At 41.2% G+C, this 20,066-nt stretch overlaps 1 protein-coding gene across 5 annotated transcripts in view; it reads right to left on the bottom strand.

Annotated features, from left to right (window-relative positions):
- Positions 1–20,066, bottom strand: part of EFL1 (elongation factor like GTPase 1) — a 192,034-nt gene that overhangs the window by 63,107 nt on the left and 108,861 nt on the right. For all 5 annotated transcript variants that reach the window (XM_033920962.1, XM_033920963.1, XM_033920960.1 and 2 more), the window contains exon 16: positions 3,803–3,934. In XM_033920962.1, the coding sequence (XP_033776853.1) occupies positions 3,803–3,934 (132 nt within the window). The remainder of the gene's footprint in view (positions 1–3,802; positions 3,935–20,066) is intronic.

Here is a 20,066-nt window from a genome sequence, read left to right as displayed (position 1 = left end):
AAAAAAAGCTAGCGTGGCTGTGTAAAAGACGGGGATATTTATTGCATAAAGCTGCAATGCCATCAGTGTGCATTTATTAAACAACTTACCTATTTCCAACTTTTTTGTTCTTTTTTTTTTTTTTATAGAAATATTTATTGGAACTCAGGAACAATACAGCAAGCGATGATCAGTAGTACAAATATAAGTGTAGCAATATCATATCCACAGTCAAAAAATAAATAAACACCCAAGTTAACCATAGCTAACAGCAGTTTATGCTATATTTCAATTTTTTTAAATGAAAGTTTTCTAAAAGAAATAATCTCATAGGTCGCTCATTTTGTGTTCAGGGGGGAGTTGTCTGTTTCAAATAAGAAGGCAGTTCGGAAAGGTACGCCTCAGACGTCTGCCTTGTCTGTTTTGCTATTCAAAATCTATTTGGCAACACTAGGGAAAAGGTTTCGATCGATGGGTGTTGAATATAGGATTTACTCACTGAGAAAAAATCTCCCTACACCCCAAGAAAAATAAAGGGTGAGGAGGAGATTAGATTAGATTTTCAACTTTGCTTTTTCATCCAAGGCTGGTGATGGAGAGCCCGCAACAAAACAGCATAGCCGGTTCCTGAGGAAGGGGGTTTTTCACTCCCAAAACGGAGTCCCGTTGGACGAACTTTGTTTCCCGCTGGCTGGTTTTTCTACGGAGAAGCTAAGTACTTCCAATTGGTAGTTTTTTCATCTTTTAAGCATCGCTGAATATGGACGTTGTTTTTTGACCCCCCTGGATGAGGGCCTGGTGTATTGGTTTATCACTAAATTTCACACAAAGGGTGCCCGGGGATGTTTCACAGTTAATACCCTTTTGGGTGTAAGCCAGTGACAGCCGGAAGCTTCAGGGGTTTTCCCCTTGCAGGCTGTGTGACTGAGGGCTCCCTTTTATTATTATTAATTATATTTTCTCTTGTGGTAGTGATAGGGTGTTGGTTTGGGATGCCTCTCCCCCTCACCCTTTATTTTTCTTGGGGTGTAGGGAGATTTTTTTTTCTCAGGGAGTATTTGTTTTCTCTCCCTCATTTTGGATTTGACTGGTTTTCTATCAAATATAGGATTTATGCAGACAACATTTTATTCTTCTTCCCCATGAAAAGAGATAGTAGAGAATCTGAAAAAAAGATTTGACTGTATTTATGATTATGATTAGTTAAATGTAGGGTAAACATAGGTTATGGTGGTGAGCAATGAATTTGACATGCTATCTGCTTCATTTAGGGTGCTAGAGGTCAAGAAAGAGCTGACGGTTTTGGGTATCTGCCAAGACTCCGCCCTCTGAATGGGGAAGCAGATTGTCAAGGTGATTCAATCAGGGTATGCTCAATTACACATCTTGAATAGATTGAAACCAATGCTTTCATGATTTGATTTTCGCTCTGTAGTGCAAGCATTGATATTAACCCGACTTGACTATTGTAATATGTTGTATCTTGGGCTTCCTAAGATTAAATTAGGGTCACTTCAAATGCTGATGAATTTTGCAGCTCGACTGATAACTGATACTTCTAGGTTTGAACATATTATGCTAGTTTTAAAAAAAACTTCACTGGCTTCCAATCCCTCAGAGAATATACCACAAGGTGTGTTCATAAACGCAACAGGTGATATACTCTATTGTTCCAGCATGGTTTCAAAATCTTTGGAATGTCTACCATTCTAATCGTAGTTTATGATCTGAGGGATGTATGAGGCTTGTCAATGACAAGGAACTTAGGTATTCTCCATAGGAGAATCGGAAATATGCTGTTTTCAGTAGTAGGTGTTCAGCTCTGGAACTCTCTTTCTGGAGTCATGAGACTGTGTAAATTTCGAGTTTGTTTCAGGTCAGGAAACAACTGAAAACTCAATTGTTCGTTGATGCATTTATGTAACATGGATTGACTGTATGTTGTTATAAGTTAGCATCATATTGCCTCAATTGGTTAATGAAGGGATGTTGAGAGATAAGTAAGAGCTTTAGTTTCACTGTCCTGCTAAGTAGATGTTATTTTGTTTGATGTATTTATGGTTTGTCATTATATTATGTATGTTACTTTGTACATCGCTTCGATTGTAAGCTGTTTATAAATCTTTTCAATAAATAAATTTAAAAAACCTCCCCAACCAACAGTCTGTCCAGAAATATGGGTAATGGTGCACAGCAAGATATTATCAGAGAGAATCCAAACAATCATGTGGGAAAAATAACCAATAATCAAGAGCTATGAGCAAGTAAGAATGGAGCCCAAATAGACTCACATTTAGAATATGTTCATTTACGGAGCACTACGAGACACTCCATTTCACAAAGATCAACCTTTTTGGTCTTTTTACTTCCCCAGAGCTCTCCCATATTATCAGTTTCATATATTATTTAAATATTCAAATGTTTGTTATGATCATACCAGTGGTATAGCAAAACCTGTCATTTTGGGTAAGATAGATAGGCCTTCCAAAATCTCCATCCTCCACACCTTTGGTCTCTATCTCTTTCCCTCTCCTTGGGCCCTGGCATTTGCCCCCTCCCCAGTCTACCTCAGTGTCTTTGTAGGTGACAACAGAGACACATCCATTGCCTGTACAGGTCTCAAAGGCTTCCTTCTGCTGCATCCCACTAGAGAGGAAACAGGAAGTAACATGAGTGAGGGCGGGACACGGTAGAGGGAAGTCTGCAGTGCTGGCAAAGGAAACAGATGCATATCACTGATGCTGCCAATGAAGGTGCTTAGCTAAACCAGGAGGGGGGTGTGTCTAGAAGGGGGAATTGCTGGGCTGTTGGCAAGAGGGCAAATGACAGATTTGGGGCAGAAGACAGTGAAGTTAGGCATCTATCACTGAACTGTTTTATGCCACATGATCACACTCTCATATTATACTAAAATTCCTATTTGATAAATGCAAAGAAAATGAGCCTCCGAGGATGGATGTCAAATAAAATTTATTGAATGAGGTGGGATGGTAGAAGGTTTGCGCCGGAAGACGTATGAGGAGAGACTGGAAGCCCTGTATATGTATACCCTAGAGGAAAGGAAGGGCAGGGGAGGTGCGATTCAGACATTCAAATACTTGAAAGGTATTAACGTAGAACAAAATCTTTCCCAGAGAAAGGAAAATGGTAAAACCAGAGGGCATAATTTGAAGTTATGGGGTGGTAGACTCAAGAGTAATGTTAGGCAATTCTTCTTTATGGAGAGGGTGGTTGATGCCTGGAATGCGCTTCCAAGGGAGGTGGTGGAGAGGAAAATGGTGACAGAGTTCAAACAAGCGTAGGATGAACACAGAGGATCTTGCACGGTCTGTGTCCCATATATGGCATTCAATTGAGGATGGGCTGGGGAGGGCTTCGATGGCTGGGATAGGCTGGAATGAGCTTTGACCGAGACTCCAGTAGATAGAACCTAAGCACAGTGCCGGGCAGAACTCTGAGTTTCTGGCCCCAAAATATCTAAGAAAAAGGGCCATTTAAATTAAATTATTAATTTATAGAGCATGTACGGTTGGGCAGAGTGAATGGACCATTCCATTCGTCATTTACTATTTTACTATGTTAAATCAGAGTGATGGTAATCTGAAATCCTGACCGTGTTTATCATGGCATAATCTGTTCCATTAAAGTGGGAGGGTTACGATAGAGGGTCTTTAAAAATGTATTTCTCCTCAGAAATGTATAGTCATAATGATCAAGATAATGGTGGTTTACTTTGTTGTAAATGCCGACATAATAAACCCAGGAAGCTTTGAAGCATGATATTAAATGCTGCTCTATTCCTTGGAAGAAATCATTAACTTACTTGGATGTTTTGGTTCAACAGCAACCCTCACGATTGGTGCGGCTTCAAAGTTAAGAGGTGTGAATGGGGGACAAGCTGGGGACGTTGACAGCGTTGCTGACTTCAGCACAAACTCCTCTAGTCCTCCTATACCTGAAATGAGAGTAAACCAAGACAGCAAACATATAAGAGAAGGGAGGAATGGTAATAAAAAGCCATTAAAAGGGCATTTCTATACGGCATGCACAAAATAAGGCACCAATTACGCGTTTAAGCTTATAGAACGTAGAACGGAGACATTTAAGCGTGGGATTGGTGCCATGTGTATAAGAGCTTCGTACTAGTCTATACATTTGGCTGCAATTCACAAAGCGTATACCTGAAAGCGGATTGTAACCAGAGGCAAAGCACGGGTGTGTCGTGTGCATGCTCCTATGTGACAAACGCAACTGACAAAATACTATCATTTGTACATGCAACACTTTTAGGAGCAGATTCTACAAAGGTAAGTTAGGTGGCGATAGGCACTCTACCCGTGCCTAACTTGTTTTAATTGGTGCATTAATTGACTGCGTTGATTAAAAACCAATTAAAATCGTGTTACAAAAAATGTAGGTGCCCAAATCGCGTCTACAGAGGCGACCCAAGGTCAACGCAGGCATGGTTTGGGTCAGAAATGACCTTAAGCACCGTTAGGCATGATTCTCTGTCAAAAGTAAGCCTTCAAAACCCTGGCGCCTACATTACCGGTGCCATGGCGTGATTACGGCGCTGTTTGCGGAACTTGCCCCTTAGTGCCTCAGGTCCACTGTGCATTTAGGGCCAGATTCTATGTTGCGCAATCCAGGTTGTACGCACAACTTAAATATTTAACAGGCTAATCAGCATCGATAATTTTGGGTACCTGGAGGCGGAGTCGTGGGTACCAGAAACTGAGGAGTCGGAGTCGAAGGATTTATCTACCGACTCCACAGCCCTGATTTCAAAACATATAGATAAAACCAGGGCTCTAGAGTCAGAGACAATTTTGATTTCAAAATATATAGATAAAACCAAGGCTCTGGAGTCAGAGACAATTTTGGGTACCTGGAGGCGGAGTTGTGGGTACCAGAAACTGAGGAGTCGGAGTCGAAGGATTTATCTACCGACTCCACAGCCCTGATTTCAAAACATATAGATAAAACCAGGGCTCTAGAGTCAGAGACAATTTTGATTTCAAAATATATAGATAAAACCAAGGCTCTGGAGTCAGAGACAATTTTGGGTACCTGGAGGCGGAGTTGTGGGTACCAGAAACTGAGGAGTCGGAGTCGAAGGATTTATCTACTGACTCCACAGCCCTGATTTCAAAACATATAGATAAAACCAGGGCTCTGGAGTCAGAGACAATTTTGATTTCAAAACATATAGATAAAACCAGGGCTCTAGAGTCAGAGACAATTTTGATTTCAAAATATATAGATAAAACCAAGGCTCTGGAGTCAGAGACAATTTTGGGTACCTGGAGGCGGAGATGTGGGTACCAGAAACTGAGGAGTCGGAGTCGAAGGATTTATCTACTGACTCCACAGCCCTGCCTTTGAGGCTACAGTTTCACCGACTCATATAAAAGTTTCCTATGGTATCTGTTGATTATATACACTTGATGTGCACCCCAACTGTTACTCGGCAAACATTGATGCGACCATCAAGCTCGGACCAGACTCTCCAAAGCATATCCGGCGTGATCGCGTTTATAGCTTCAGTGATGCATTCCTGCAGTTCATCCATAGGTATGTACACTCTGTCTTTCACATAGCCCCCAAAGGAAAAAGTCACAAACAGTAATGTCCGGTGATCTTGAGGGCCACTTGAGGAACACCTCGTCATTTTGTCACATTGCATTGTCTGAAGGTTGTAACTTCTGCACCAACTGCAGGTTATAAGGGTGAAAGTGCAAGCGATTGGGTAAGATCTTGCTAACCGTGCTTTTTGGGACTTGGATTTGCGGTCATCTTATTTATAAACCTATTCAAATAAGTTTTGATTTTGTAACCATTTCAAATCAAGGCGTGTTTTTATGGGCACCCCGTATTATAGTCGCTCTGAACTGTCTTAAAAGAAAAGTAGGTTTTGGTCGGGATAACACAATATTGGTGAAGTTGCTCCTTCGTTTCTACTGCTGCAGCCACCGGGGGCCTTAAGTTCCTTCTGCCTCTTCCTTTTCTCCTCCTTTTCTCGATCTTTCTGTTTTCAGCTTCTATTTCTCCTCGTCCGCGTCTCGTTATTGCTCCGCATTTTCCCACATGGCTTTTGCCTTTCTTACTCATTGCCTCTAGCAACTCTTCATGTCTGTCTTTCACCCTTTCCCGGTATCCTGCCTATTAGCTCTTTCCTTACACCTGCCTATCGTCTCTCTCGTTTAAGCTGAATGGCAGCAGCTCCCGCCTCGGCTCCCAACCACGGTACATACTCTGTGTTGGCATTAGCACAGCAGTTCCTGTCTGCTGATCTCACATATTGCAAAATCAGTACAGTATTCCTGAGTGCTTCATAAATCAGGACCACGACTCGAGACTGCAAAAACACTTTTATTAACATAAGCAATAGAGTTTAAAGTCTGGGCAGCTGTCATCATGCTCTTAGTTTGCACAGTATATGGCTTCTAAATCTTTAATAGACAAATAATATGAGAAGCTAAAATTCAGAGTACCTAATGATATCACACTTTATTAAAATTCATCATATATAGCAAATGTTTACCTCGTAAAACATCAATTACAGATATAAATACAATATAAAGTATCATTCAATATTATAACAGTTCCTACTACTACTACTAATAAATCGTCCCATACTCCGATAGTCCTTTGGTACAATATGTTCATTAGAACAGTGTTCTTCAACTTTTTTTTTTTTTTTAATTATTTATTTATAAATTTCAAATCAACAAATCAAGATAAATCTTGTACAGAAAGTGATTACAACAAAAGAAACAAAAGAATCTCATAAATTTACATAGGAACCAAATATTGTATCTAATCTAATCTAATCCTTAAGTTTATATACCGCATCATCTCCATGAGAATGGAGCTCGACACGGTTTACAAGAACTTAAAATAGTGGGTAGAGAAGAAGAAAAAGGATTACATGAACTTATGTGTAGAAGGGGGGAGAGAAAGGGGGGAAGGATAGAGCTACAATTTGCTGAAAAGCCAGGTTTTCAGTTGTTTGCGGAATAACTGAAGGGAGCTCAGGTTCCGCAGCGGGGTGGTGAGGTCGTTCCAAAGACCTGTGATTTTGAAGAGAAGGGATTTTCCCAGTTTGCCTGAATAGTGGATGCCGCGTGGAGAGGGGAAGGCTAGTTTAAGCCTTTGGGCAGTTCTGGAGGAGTCGGGACTGGAGGAGTTGAAAGACAGTGGGATAAGAGGAGGCAGGATTCCGTGAATGATCTTGAAAGCCAGGCAGGAACATTTGAAATGGATTCTGGAGATTATTGGGAGCCAATGAAGTTTGGCAAGGAGTGGGGAGGCATGGTAAGACTTGCGTTTTGAGAAGATCAGTTTGGCTGCAGTATTCTGGATTGTATAATCTCTCAAGTCCACCATATGATCCATGATGTAAAATGAACGGAACTAACAAAGAAATATTAATTGAAGATAGTTGGTACGTGGTTAACTGATGTTCAGGCGTCTAATATCTTAAAGCCCTCATTTCTTTCCCTTCTCCAGGCGGGACAAGGAGAGAAGGGCCGTCAACTGGTTTGGCTCAAAGAAAACATATTTCTGAGAATTATATTGAACTATACATTTGCAGGGATGATGAAGATAAAAAGTTCCCCCAAGAGCCAAAACTCCAGGTTTTAGTAATAGAAACTCCTTTCTATGTTTTTGTGTATCTCTTGCCAAATCTGGGAACATCTGTATCTTAAAATCAAGAAACTTTTTCTCTTTATTTTTGAAGAATAATCTCAAAAGCCAATTTTTATCCAACGTAATAGCCAAGGTCATAATCAATGTAGCAGGTGTTGCAACTTCTTTATCAGATAGTTCAAGTAAGGCAGATACATCAATTGGTCCCTGAGTTTTTTCTTGAAGATCCTGATTTTTATTAGGTAAATAATAGACCTGGGTGAAAGGAGGTAATGAATCTTCCGATACTTCCAATATCTCCAGCAAATACCGCTTTAACATTTCTCTTGGAGTCACAGTTGAAATTTGTGGGAAATTAATAAATCTAAGATTATTATTCCTAGAGAAATTTTCAAATGTCTCTATCTTCCTTCTTAAGTTTATATTATCCTTGATTAAAGTGTCCTGAAGCAATTTAGAAGATTTAAGTTGATCTTTAATACTCTGGATATCTAATTTTGATTCTCCCAGGTCTTGTTTTATCTGAAGAACTTCTTTCTCCTAAGTTTTTATTTTCCCCTCAATTTGAAAGTAATTGGTATTCACTGTTCTAACCAAATTGGCAGTCAGATCCCACAAAGCTTCCAATGTAACTTCTTGGGGCTTTACAATATTAAAAGTCTGCAAATTGGATAGTAAAGAATTAGGCTCACCAGCCAAAGGATCCTCTCCTCTCCGTTCCTTCTGTGTCAGGGTTGACCCCAGCGTTGTGATGTCCTCATGTGCATTCAGGCTCTGCTGCAATCTCTGCGAGCCTGAGTCGATGTTTATCTCGCCGTTCCCTGCAGCCTCAGGATGGGAGCTCATGCCGACTTCCGGCTGCCTCTCCACCCCCAGGGAACTGGCGGCTCGAGGGTTGGGAGGAGGGATTCTTACGTCGGGGCTCAACGAGATCTCATGAGCTCGAAGAGACGCCTCCAGTCCGTTTCCAGAAGTGGCTCAAGCGGGGGCGACACCGACGTTCCAATGGCGCCCTGCATCCGCCTCAGCAACTCCTCTATGTTGCCGGAGGAGGCTACTCCAGGGCGCTGCGAGGTTGAAAAGGCACCCTTTCCTCTCCTCTTCGGCATTGTCAAAATCTACAGCGGAAAACCGCCAGAAGACAAAGTTTCCTAAGGTAAGGTTTGAGGGCGGTTGCTCAGTGAACCACGACCGCGGCCATCTTGGATCGTGCTCTTCAACCTTTTGACACCTATGGACCGGCAGAAATAAAATACTTATTTTGTGGACCGGCGGTTGAAGAACACTGGGCTAAGTCGTGGGACAGACCCCGCCCATCTCTACCCAATCTCCGCCCCCATAATAGTACTAATTGTAACATCATTTTTTCCATTCCATGTGGAACTCATTGCCAAATTATATCAAAAATGAAAAAGATCTTACCTCTTTAAAAAAATTTTTGAAAACTTTTTTGTTTCAAGACGCTTTTAATACCTAATATGTTTTATTTTGGACCCTTCATACTTTGTTACAGATATTAAGCCTTTTCCCTCCCTCTCGTTTTTCCTTTTTATGTAATTTTCAATATAAAATGAATTGTAACTTTTCCCCCTTTCCCTCTTTGATCATGTCTGTCTTTAATCCAACTGCAAAAATTGTTAGTCGGCTTATTTATTTTGTACGTTGTCTTTTATACCCAATTATCTGTGGGATCACTAACTAGTGGCTTTTTAAGTTGTTCATCGCTTAGAAAGTTTGTATAAGCGATTCGTCAAATGGTAATAAAACTTGAAACTTACACACACAATATAATCGTATTAACAACACATAATGGTTAACCACAAAATTAATACAGTTGTTTTATCTATATAGATGTGTGTGTCTACATAGTTGCTTGTTTCTAGATTTTGCTATCATTTTTTTTTCATTCATTTCCTGCCCTTTCTTTTTTCAATGCTTATGACTGAATTCTGCCTGAGAATACACGTCTCCCTCTATATTCGCTGCGATAGGGGATTAACAGAACCGCAAATACAGAAAAACCACAAATAACTTTTTCATATGTTATTCGCTGTTTTCTATTAAAAACCATTGTGAATAGGGTGAAACTGCGAATAACACGGTGGAAGACCTGGCCTGTTCCCAAAGGAGAGGCAAAACACGGCGAAGAAAGTGCCGGGAATCGGCGATTTTCTCTGGAAACGCTTGGAATCGGCCATTTCTCTATGCAAGCTGATGTAGTTTGGGGGAGGAGCCAGCAAGCTAAAAACTGTGATTGCTGAAACCGTGAATACGGAGGGAGAAGGGTGGTTGTATTTCCTTAAACTGCTTGGCAGCCTCTTTGTACCATACTGAGGTCGTTAGAATGCATGAAATTAGAGAAGGACACAGTGACAAAATTCATCACCGTTCCCGTCCCCGCGGATAACCGCAGGAAACCATCTTCATGTCATTCTTTAAGGAGAGAGGGAAGAATCAGAGTATAATTGGGCAGAACCACTGACCCGCAAGCTTTGCTTTGAAGAATGCTGGTGTAGAAGGACCGAGGTTGAAATAGACACTAGAAAATGACATGGGATTATTTCCCGCGGTTATCCGCGGGGACGGGAACGGTGATGAATTTTGTCACCGTGTCATTCTCTACATGAAATCCCTAACGCTTCCAACCCCTGAAACCAAGTAAAACATTTTTCTTTTTGAATTCCAGCTAGGATTATTTGATCCAGAAGTAGAATGAGGGTGTCATATCAAATACTTTCTTAAAGTCAGTAAATAGCTATTTAAATTTCAGAAAGATATATTGTTTTCAGCCTTAGGGTACCTTATTGCAAGGCTTTAGAACTGTAGATTGACATGAGTAGCTCTTAAGCAGTTGCGGTGTTTGTCCAGGAATCAGATTCTTTGATGTGTCTTATTTCCTAGCACCAAAGAACAGTAGATACATTTTTCATATTTGTATTTCCAAATCCATTGCGTGAGTTTTAGCATTCAGGAAACGGAGATGGTGAGGCTTGCTGGGTCAGACCAATGGTCCATGTAACCCAGTAGCCCATTCTCATGGTGGCCAATCCAGGTCACTAGTATCTGGCCAAAACCAAAGGAGTAGCAATATTCCATGCTACCGATACAGGGCAAGCAGTGGCTTCCCCCATGTCTTTCTCAATAACTATGGTCAAACCTTTCTTAAAACCAGCTACGTTATCCGCTCTTACCACATCCTCTGGCAACGCGTTCCAAGAGTATTTCCCTGCAACTTCATCGAGTGTCCCCCTAGTCTTTGATGGCGTGGAAAATCGATCCACTTGTACTCATTCTACTCCTATCCTTACTGCTCCAAGATTATGTCACAGTCCTGTTAGAAATAACCTGCTTTTTCTGAGAAGAGTTGGCCAGTCTTGATGATTATTTTCAGAGCGCGGTAGTGTAAGATTTGATTACATGAAGAACATTTTGATTTGGGAGAATTAAGTTGCCCTTCGTCCGAGTGGGTGCATGGATTGAGGAAATCATCATACTGTAATATATGTCTGAGTTATACTTGCCTGTGTGTTAGGTGCAACACAGATCATTACTGATTTGCATCTACAGATGGACTCTGGGTCATCAGAGAAATTGCAAATATTGTAGTCATTTATCAAAGGAGGCAAAATAGATTCTAAGGAGAAGCAGGAAACCGTTAGGTTGAAGACAGGAAATTGGGAGAGCACCGAAGCAAAAAGTGGGGCAGTAAACAGAGTGACTAATAAGAAAGAAACACAGGAAGACAGAGATTAAAGAAATGCAAAGTCTGGTTTATCCTGACTGATATTAACTATGAAAAGGGTTAAGCAAACATTAGATAGCTAAATAGACATAAGGAATTTCAGCACATAAAGCAGTATTATATACACAGAAATAGATTTTTACAAAATGACCCATATTATATGGGCATAATCTTATGCACATATGCCCTTATATAGATATAAGAGTTGAAGGCATTCCTGTAGAAACTCAGTGCACCCAAGAAGGGGATGGGGCAGGGTAGTTAATTACCCTTCAGCCGCGGGTTTAAAGTGGGTTAAAACCACGGGCTCGCAAAAAAGTTTTTGTTTTTTTTTTTTTTAAAAATTTCTTTTCAGCTCTGCCGGGCACGGAGGGTCTGCGCTTGCGTCGGGATCGCTGGAGAGCGATCCGTGCGGTCGGTTGGGGTGTGCGATTCCGATTGCTCTCATTTGCATGAGGGCGATTTGTGAATCAGCCCCCCGGACACGGATCCTATCCGTGCCCTTAGTGAATCTAGCCCTAAATTAAAGAAAAAAAGTATGGTTTACTTGCTGATATAAATCTGACACTTAACTATAAGTTTCAAAATAGGTACCTGGGTATAGAAGTCTTTCTCCAATAAAACACAAAAAAGGGTAACTAGACATCGCATTTACGCATCTCTTGGATGTGAAAATTTACAGACTAGTAGTTATGCAGGTTAAGTGTACACTTAAGCAAGTGCTAGCAGGGCATCTAAGTACAATTCTGTAAGGGAACACTTAAGTGGTGTAGTGCGTAAAAGCACAGAGGCGGAGCTCCCATTTTTGCATGTAACTTCCAGAATACACATTTCTGCTGTATTTAGGCATCCGGGTGTCACACCAGCTCTATCGCTAGTGTAACAGCAGGAATATATGTGTCAGATATGACAGTGCTGGGTTACAATAGTTTCTTTATCACTCAGAGAATAGCCAAGTTCTGAAACGCGTTGCCAGAGGATGCGGTAAGAGCGGATAGCGCAGCTGGTTTTAGGAAAGGTTTGTTCAAGTTCCTGGAGGAAAAGTCCATAGTCTGTTATTGAGAGAGACATGGGGGAAGCCACTGCTTGCCCTCGATCGGTTGTATGGAATGTTGCTATTCCTTGGGTTTCGGCAGGTGCTAGTATCTGAATTGGCCACCATGAGAACGGGCTAATGGGCTTGATGGACCATTGGTCTGACCCACTAAGTATGTTCTTAATTTGGGCACCCAGAAGCCACTAAAGAATAAGCTCTCACACCCTCAGGGCATCTAAATGCATGCCCCCATCCTGATCTTCCTTTCCCAGCCTAAAGGTAATTATTTTTTGGGTAGTACACAGATTCCACCTATAAGTCAATTACGATTGCCAACTCATCGGTTGCACAGAAAGATGTAATACCCAGTCTGTGTGATTTAATTGCTGGTACAGTGCTCTCTGAATGCTGGCATTATTCCCTTTCCGAGCGCTGCCAACTGAAATTACTCTGAGACGCACACAATTTAGTTATAAACCTTCTCTTGAGCTTTCAGTGTTCTGCACCTTTGGGCATATTTTTGCGAGAATGTTTACTGAACCACAGTAGAGTATTTTGCAGAAGAACAGCACAATCTGCTCTCTTAAAAAGCAAAGAATCATGCAGAAAAGCAGCCAAAATGTTTCCTAAACCAATTGTGCAACCGATTCCAAGGCGCATCCTAAAGGACACAATGACCAAAAGGAATAAGGGACGTTAGTCAATCCAGCCGGTTCTGCTGGACATGCTAAAATGCAAAACTCAAAAGGAGGCACAAAATGACAAAGAAAAGCATAAAGAGGGCCAGAGAAAGAAAAAAGCAGCCAAAATTTAGGAGACGGGAGGGGCCCAGATCACACCTACTGGCATCTAACCTGCTTTTAATTGGTTTTCAGTGGCCTGATAATTGGTTGCGCCATTAAAAACCAATCAGACACGCGTTTAAAAATGCTATTTATTTCTAAAATTTCTAAATCGACTATAACTAATCAGTTAACAATTAAAACATTCACAGTAGTTCATGGACAGCACACTCACAAAATGCGTTCAGATTACATTGTAATTACATAGTAATTTAATCCTCTGAAAATAATGTCAAAAGCTCAATGAATTTACACGTTAACCGTCCCCACTAAATAAAGTGCAACAACCACAGTTCAGGATTCTTATTAAATATTTTAAAAAGGCAATAATGACAATAAATGGTATCTATTAATTCTGAAGCCTTACCACAAATATATGGATCATAAACCTATACTATCAAATAAGATCTTCATTCCTATTTACTCCTGGTGGAATTCTGTGCAAAAACATTAGCAAATTCTGAACGTTTGTCAAAATTTAAACACATTTTGCTAATTATTATCCATATTCCATTTAAAATAAAATGTTTTTCTTCTTTGTTGTTAAAAAAAAAAAAAAAAATTTTTTTCAGAGAAAAGCCTCCACAAAAAGTTGTGTCCTCAACATCTTTCTAGACTGTCAACGGTCAGAACAGGTCCTCAGGATGCCAGGGAGGGAGTTCCAAAATTTTACCCCTGCCAGGGACAACATTGCCGCACTAGATTTAGCATACCAGACAGTTTTCCCCGCCATAGAAGTTAATCTCATAGTACCCTCAGACCTTAGATTCCTCCTCGGCTGATACACCTCCCACAGAGATTGAAAGTTCAAAGGAGCAGATCCATAGAAGCTCTGATGTATCACCGATAACTTTTTATAACAAACCCTTTGTGACACTGGGAGCCAGTGCAACTGTTTTAGAACAGGGGTAATATGTTCTGTGCGCAAGATTCCCAAAATCAGCCACACAGTAGAATTCATCAATTGCTGCAACGCCCTATATTTAATCTTAGTCAGTCCCACGTAAAGCATATTACAATCTAGGCCTGTTAAAATCAATGCCTGTGCCACCGAACGAAAGTTGTACGGCAGAAGCATTGGTTTCTGCCGATAAAGTGTCCCTAGGTGCGGCTAGGGGGCCTCCGGGACCTAGTGATGCCGAAGCCTGGAAGTGGGCATGTTTAGGGGCGGCACCGGACATTTTGATCCGCTAGATGCGATTCTGCAGGGACCTTAGGTGCCGGAAATATAGGCCTGATCTACATTTTCGATGCCTAGGGTCCTTGGTAGCCACGATTCTGTACGCAGCGCCTCTCCATGATTAACACGTGGCAGGTGCCCGTTTTGTAGGTGCCTGCTGTGGCAGGAGCCACTTACAGAATCAGCCCCAGAGAGCTTCTGACCTCTGGCCTGCATAGACTTTGTTCACATTTGGTTCCAATGAAAACCAAATGAATTCTCTCAGCCACGTATCACCATCAGGATATAAGGCTTGAGCTTTGCCAGTTTGCTCAGATTTCATTCAGCTAGAAAAGAAATATTGATGCATCATGGGTTGAGTTGCTTCTATTTATACAGTGTGGGAAACTCCCTCCAAAAAACAAACGCCAAAGCCATTATTTTGGATCGAATCTGTTCTACCATGTTAATATAGCAGGTTGGTGATTTGCATAAGATGAATACATGAAGTCTTGGCTCCATACGAATGTGCAGATATCAGGGCATGGTGTGTTAGGGGCAAAAGACTAAATATAGTAGCTTGCAGCCTCTTAGAAAAGCATAAGATGCTTCAAATTGCATATCACAGAGCACAGCCATAGGACTTCAGAAAAGAGATGCTGAGGGCAGATATGATTGAAGTCTACAAAATCCTGAGTGGAGTAGAACGGGTACAAGTGGATCGATTTTTCACTCTGTCAAAAATTACAAAGACTAGGGGACATTCAATGAAGTTACATGGAAATACTTTTAAAACTAATTCGAGGAAATTTTTTTTCACTCAGAGAATAGTTAAGCTCTGGAACACTTTGCCAAAGTCTGGTGGACTCATATCTGGACTGTAGGGAGCATGAGGTAAAACCTCCCAGCCGTATTTCTGTAGTTTTTCGATGACGAGTGGAGAGTTCCATCTTCCCCATGGCCAAAAAAATTTCGACAAGCTCAATCAAAAGTCAAATAAATGATGATTTTTGCTTATGATCGTGAAGGCAACATCATTACAGACAAAGTTCGAAGTGGAAGAAGAGTCATAGCAGTGATTTTTTCCAAAAAAAGCGCAGAAAAATGCACAAAACCCAACTTCAGTTGCTCTTGGCTAGGCCACTCTTTCTTCATGACGATGCTCGCCTGCACATAGGGAACGTCATCATTGAAAAATTATATGAATACATGTTACCTCATGCTCCCTATATTCCAGACTTCAACCTTTTTCCAAAGTTGAAACAACCTATGCGTGGACATCATTTTGCATTTCTGGAAGAGCTTTTTTCTGCCAGTATCTGAGCCATTCGGCAACTGAACAATAATGGTGTCTTGGATGGAATAATGAAACTTCCCGGACGTTGGGACTCGGTCTTTGCAAAGCAGGGAGACTATATTGAAGGATTGTAAAGAAATACTTGGAAAAAAAACATGTAAATAATAATTTTAAAAAATAGTGCATTATTTATGAAATGACGCTCGTACACAAGGTGACTGACCATACAGTAGCGTAGTAAGCGTGAGCGGCACCCCTCCCCTCTTCATTGCCCCCTGCCCTTCCCCCATACCTTTTTAACTTCTCTGGTGTGAGCAGTACGCCCATGTCGGTGTTGGCTCACCCTTTGACATTGATTCGCAGGCGTGGATCCCAGAAGTGACATCAGAGAGACAACAGATGCGGGCAGCAGCCTCGTATCGGGGAAGTAAAAAAGGTATAAGAAAGGCCAGGGGTGCCGGGGTGGGGGGGGAAGAAGAGGAGATGTGCCACGTCCTTAGGAAGACCGTACCAGGGGCAGAGCGCACCCCCCCTCACTATGTCACTGTGACCACAAACTCATTTCGCTCCTGGACTAGCTTGCTAAACACACTGTAACTTAGATCAGTTCCTTATATCTTGTTTAATCGTACATACCACTGCTGCGAAATTGATTTTTGGGAAACGTAAATTTGATCACGTGACGCCGTTGCTTCAGAGTCTATATTGGCTCCCAGTTTGTTTTAGAGTTCAATTTAAGTGGGCCTGTGTTGTTTTTAAAATTTTACGTGGTATTTTTACTCCTCTCCTTCCTCTATCCTGGAATGTTTATAGATTTTTTTTTTTTTTTCAAGAGGTGATCAACAATTCAAATTATCTCTTCCTTCCAAAAACGGGATTAAGGGAGTTAAGTTTTTCAGTCACTCTTTGATTTTTAAGCTATCTCAACCGTGGAATGACCTTCCACTTCTTTTAAGGAGTTCCGGCTCACTTCAACCTTTTCGCAAATCCTTAAAAACTACTTTATTTTCTAAACATTTTTTTTTAAATTTATAAATTTAAAAAGTTTACAATATCAAAGATATCGAGGATAAAGGTAACTTACATCAAATTTGACAATCATATACAAAGAAACATTCCTTTTCAAGCCCACAATAAATGGAGAGGCATACCACAATCTAACCAACGAAAATTGAAGAAAACTAAGAATTGGTTTTGATTCGAAAAGAATCTTAACCATTCCACACTATTTGGGAATCTGAAATCCACCTATATTCTCTGTGTTGAGTCATTTGTAAACATTCTAAACATTTTGAAAATTAACTTTACCCAACTTAGTCTTATTCTTTTCTGGTGTTTTATTCGATAACTTAAGTACTGTAAACCGAATCGAGCTTTCGTTGAATGATGACTCGGTATATAAAGTCAAGCATTAGATTACATTAGCTGCGATATGATAAACTAAATGGAAAAATATTAGAATCATACCTATGTCATAAGAAAGTTCTAATGGGTGCTTAGGTGTTTCATAAGCGTTAGGCTGACATTGTATTATATCTCTGCAATTTGAATTTCAGTGATGTTAATCAATATATTTTTTAAACTGTTTCATGGCAGTCCTATCATTTGCTGATTTTGAGTTTACCGCATTCATTCATTCATTGCAATTATGTTTATTTTTAGTCATCTTACTATGGTTATGCTGTTAACTAAACTGTTAAGTTTTATGTTGGAACTGTTCTTGCTGTACTCCGCCTTGGGCGAATTTCTTCATAATGGCGGTTAATAAATTCCAATTTTAAAAAAGTCAACTAAATCGATGTTCCGTCCCCGACTGCCTAAGCCAGACCCCTTAAAGCTCAGACTGCTATTAACCTGGCTCTACCCCAGAACATCCACAATTTTGAAACTGGTGCGACCTGGTCGTTTCCATCAAGGAACACCACTTAAGTCCTGCCCAAAATGACCGGATAGCTATGAACAAGCAATGCAATCAGTCAGCAGCCGTTTCCAGATGGTTAAATCATTTTGAATATCGACCAGCCTATGTTTATTTTCTAAGTCATTTTCCCATGGCACCCTTATTTATTTTCTGATTCTCCAAGTAACTCCTGAACCCTGGGAAGCAGCCACTACAGAGAGCAGAAATTCTCTCAGATTTGCTGGAACTGATTTGTCTATACTGGTTACGATGTGACAAATAACATCACCCAGTGCATGAGCTAAGTGAGGTCATCTCCGACTCTTTCAAACATAGATACGCCAAAGCTTCAGAGAAACTAGCCAGACACCGTGCTCAGAATTTCACAAAGCGTTTTTCAGCAGTAACATGTGTTACTGATGGACAATTGGTATCTACTTTTGAAAGTTCAATCATTACACAGAGGATTTAATTTAAGAACAATTTAAGAACAGAAGAAATGCCGTACTGGGACAGACAGAAGGCTTATCAAGGCCAGCATCCTGTTTCTAACGGTGACAGGTCAAAAGTGCGCGCCGACAAAGGCGCGCCGAGACAACTGAGCGCACGGCGGAAGCCCGCACCGAAGAAAAACAGTGTTTTAAGGGGCTCCGACGGGGGGTGTTGGTGGGGAACCCTCTCACTTTACCGAATACAGATCGCGCCGGCATTGTGGGGGGTTTGGGGGGTTGTAATCCCCCCACATTATACTGAAAACTTCACTTTTTCCCTATAAAACAGGGAAAAAGTTAAGTTTCCAGTATAATGAGGGGGGTTACAACCCTCCAAACCTCCCACAACGCCGGCACGATCTGTATTCAGTAAAGTGGTGGTGGTGGGGGGGGGGGGGGTTTCCCCACCAACACCCCCCGTCGGAGCCCCTTAAAACACTGTTTTTCTTCGGCGCGGGCTTCTGCCTTGCACTAGATGGACCATTCGGGTCTTTATCTGCCATCATCTACTATGTTAACTAATGAAGATACATCTGTTTTGGAGGCATTAGCTGCTTACACAGAATTAACTCTCCATCCGAAAGCCTTTTCAGTAAAAGTGCTCTTAAATGCAAGAAAATTCAACAATGACTAAGGAGGGGAGTTGGAAGAAAAGGTCCTATAATCAGATAAGAATACTGTTTAGTTTGCAAGGTGAAAATGGACAAAAACAAACAGAAGTCATTTAAAGTTTAACCTCCTCCACATTGTTGAGAAGCTCCGCACATCAATCCCAAGAGATCTTTATCTCTCCTTAAGCGGATGATATCATCACTTCAGGATCCTTAGCTGCTCTGGAATGGAGAGCCTTCGTGTTCTTCACTTCCCTTAAGTGAACCCGAGTGAAGCTGAGAGCTAATGAAACAAACGAGGCCTGCAAATGAAGTGATCTCTTCAGTCAGATTACTTCTCATCGCCTCTTGTTTGTTTAAAGAGATTAGGAGACTCCCTTACACAAAATCCAACAGTAAGGCTCATGAGGTAGGGTGTCCTGGTAAGGCAGGAAACAGCTTGGTTCATGGAAGACTTGGATATGAGTGCTAAGGCTGCACTAATTTGGAACATAAGAACTGCCGCTGCTGGGCGGCGGCCCTCAGGTCAAAGATCAGCGCCTTGACTGAGACCAGCCCTACCTGAGTACGTTCCGGTTCAGCAGGAACTTGTCTAACTTACTCAGGTAGGGCTGGTCTCAGTTACGGCGCTGGTCTTTGACCTGAGGACCGCCGTGTGAGCGGACTGCTGGGCAAGATGTACCACTGGTCTGACCCAGCAGCGGCAGTTCTTATGTTCCAAATTAGTGCAGCCTTAGCACTTGTGTGTGTGTGTGTGGGGGGAGGGGGGGGTCCATTTTGGGTTTGTGCTTCCACTTTTCATTTGCGTTCTATAAACCAGTGTTTCTCAACTCGGTCCTGGAGCATCCCCTTGCCAGTCAGGTTTTCAGGATATCCACAGATGAATATGCATGAAATAAATTTGCATATAGTGAAGGCAGTGCATGCAAGTCAAGTTCATGCATATTGAATGTGGATATCCTGAAAACCTGACTGCTCCAGGACCGAGTTGAGAAATAAACTACTGAGCGCAGTCATGTGTTCTTTCAAATGTAAGGAAAGGAATATGAAGAACATTTTGTAAAGTGATCCCACATATTCTGTTATTAGCCAGAAACCTTAATTACATTTGTCATGGAGACTAATTAGACTGCACTGAATTCAAGATGATAAAATGGACCTTCTTTCACTCCTTAATTATACTTTACTAATTTCATGGCTGTGAAGAAAGAGCTATTTCAAGACGTCAGGACATACCTATAAAGGCATTACACCAAAGCACTGTTAATTAAATTAAGCTGAACTGGGGCCATGTCACTTGACAGCTGGCTTTGCAATAGTTTACTTTGAAGCAGGTAACTGAATAAAAACCAGCCC

This window comes from Geotrypetes seraphini, chromosome 14 (genome assembly GCF_902459505.1).
Source record: "Geotrypetes seraphini chromosome 14, aGeoSer1.1, whole genome shotgun sequence".
NCBI classification, from domain to species: Eukaryota; Metazoa; Chordata; class Amphibia; order Gymnophiona; family Dermophiidae; genus Geotrypetes; species Geotrypetes seraphini.
This window is presented reverse-complemented; position numbering and strand designations above follow the sequence as displayed.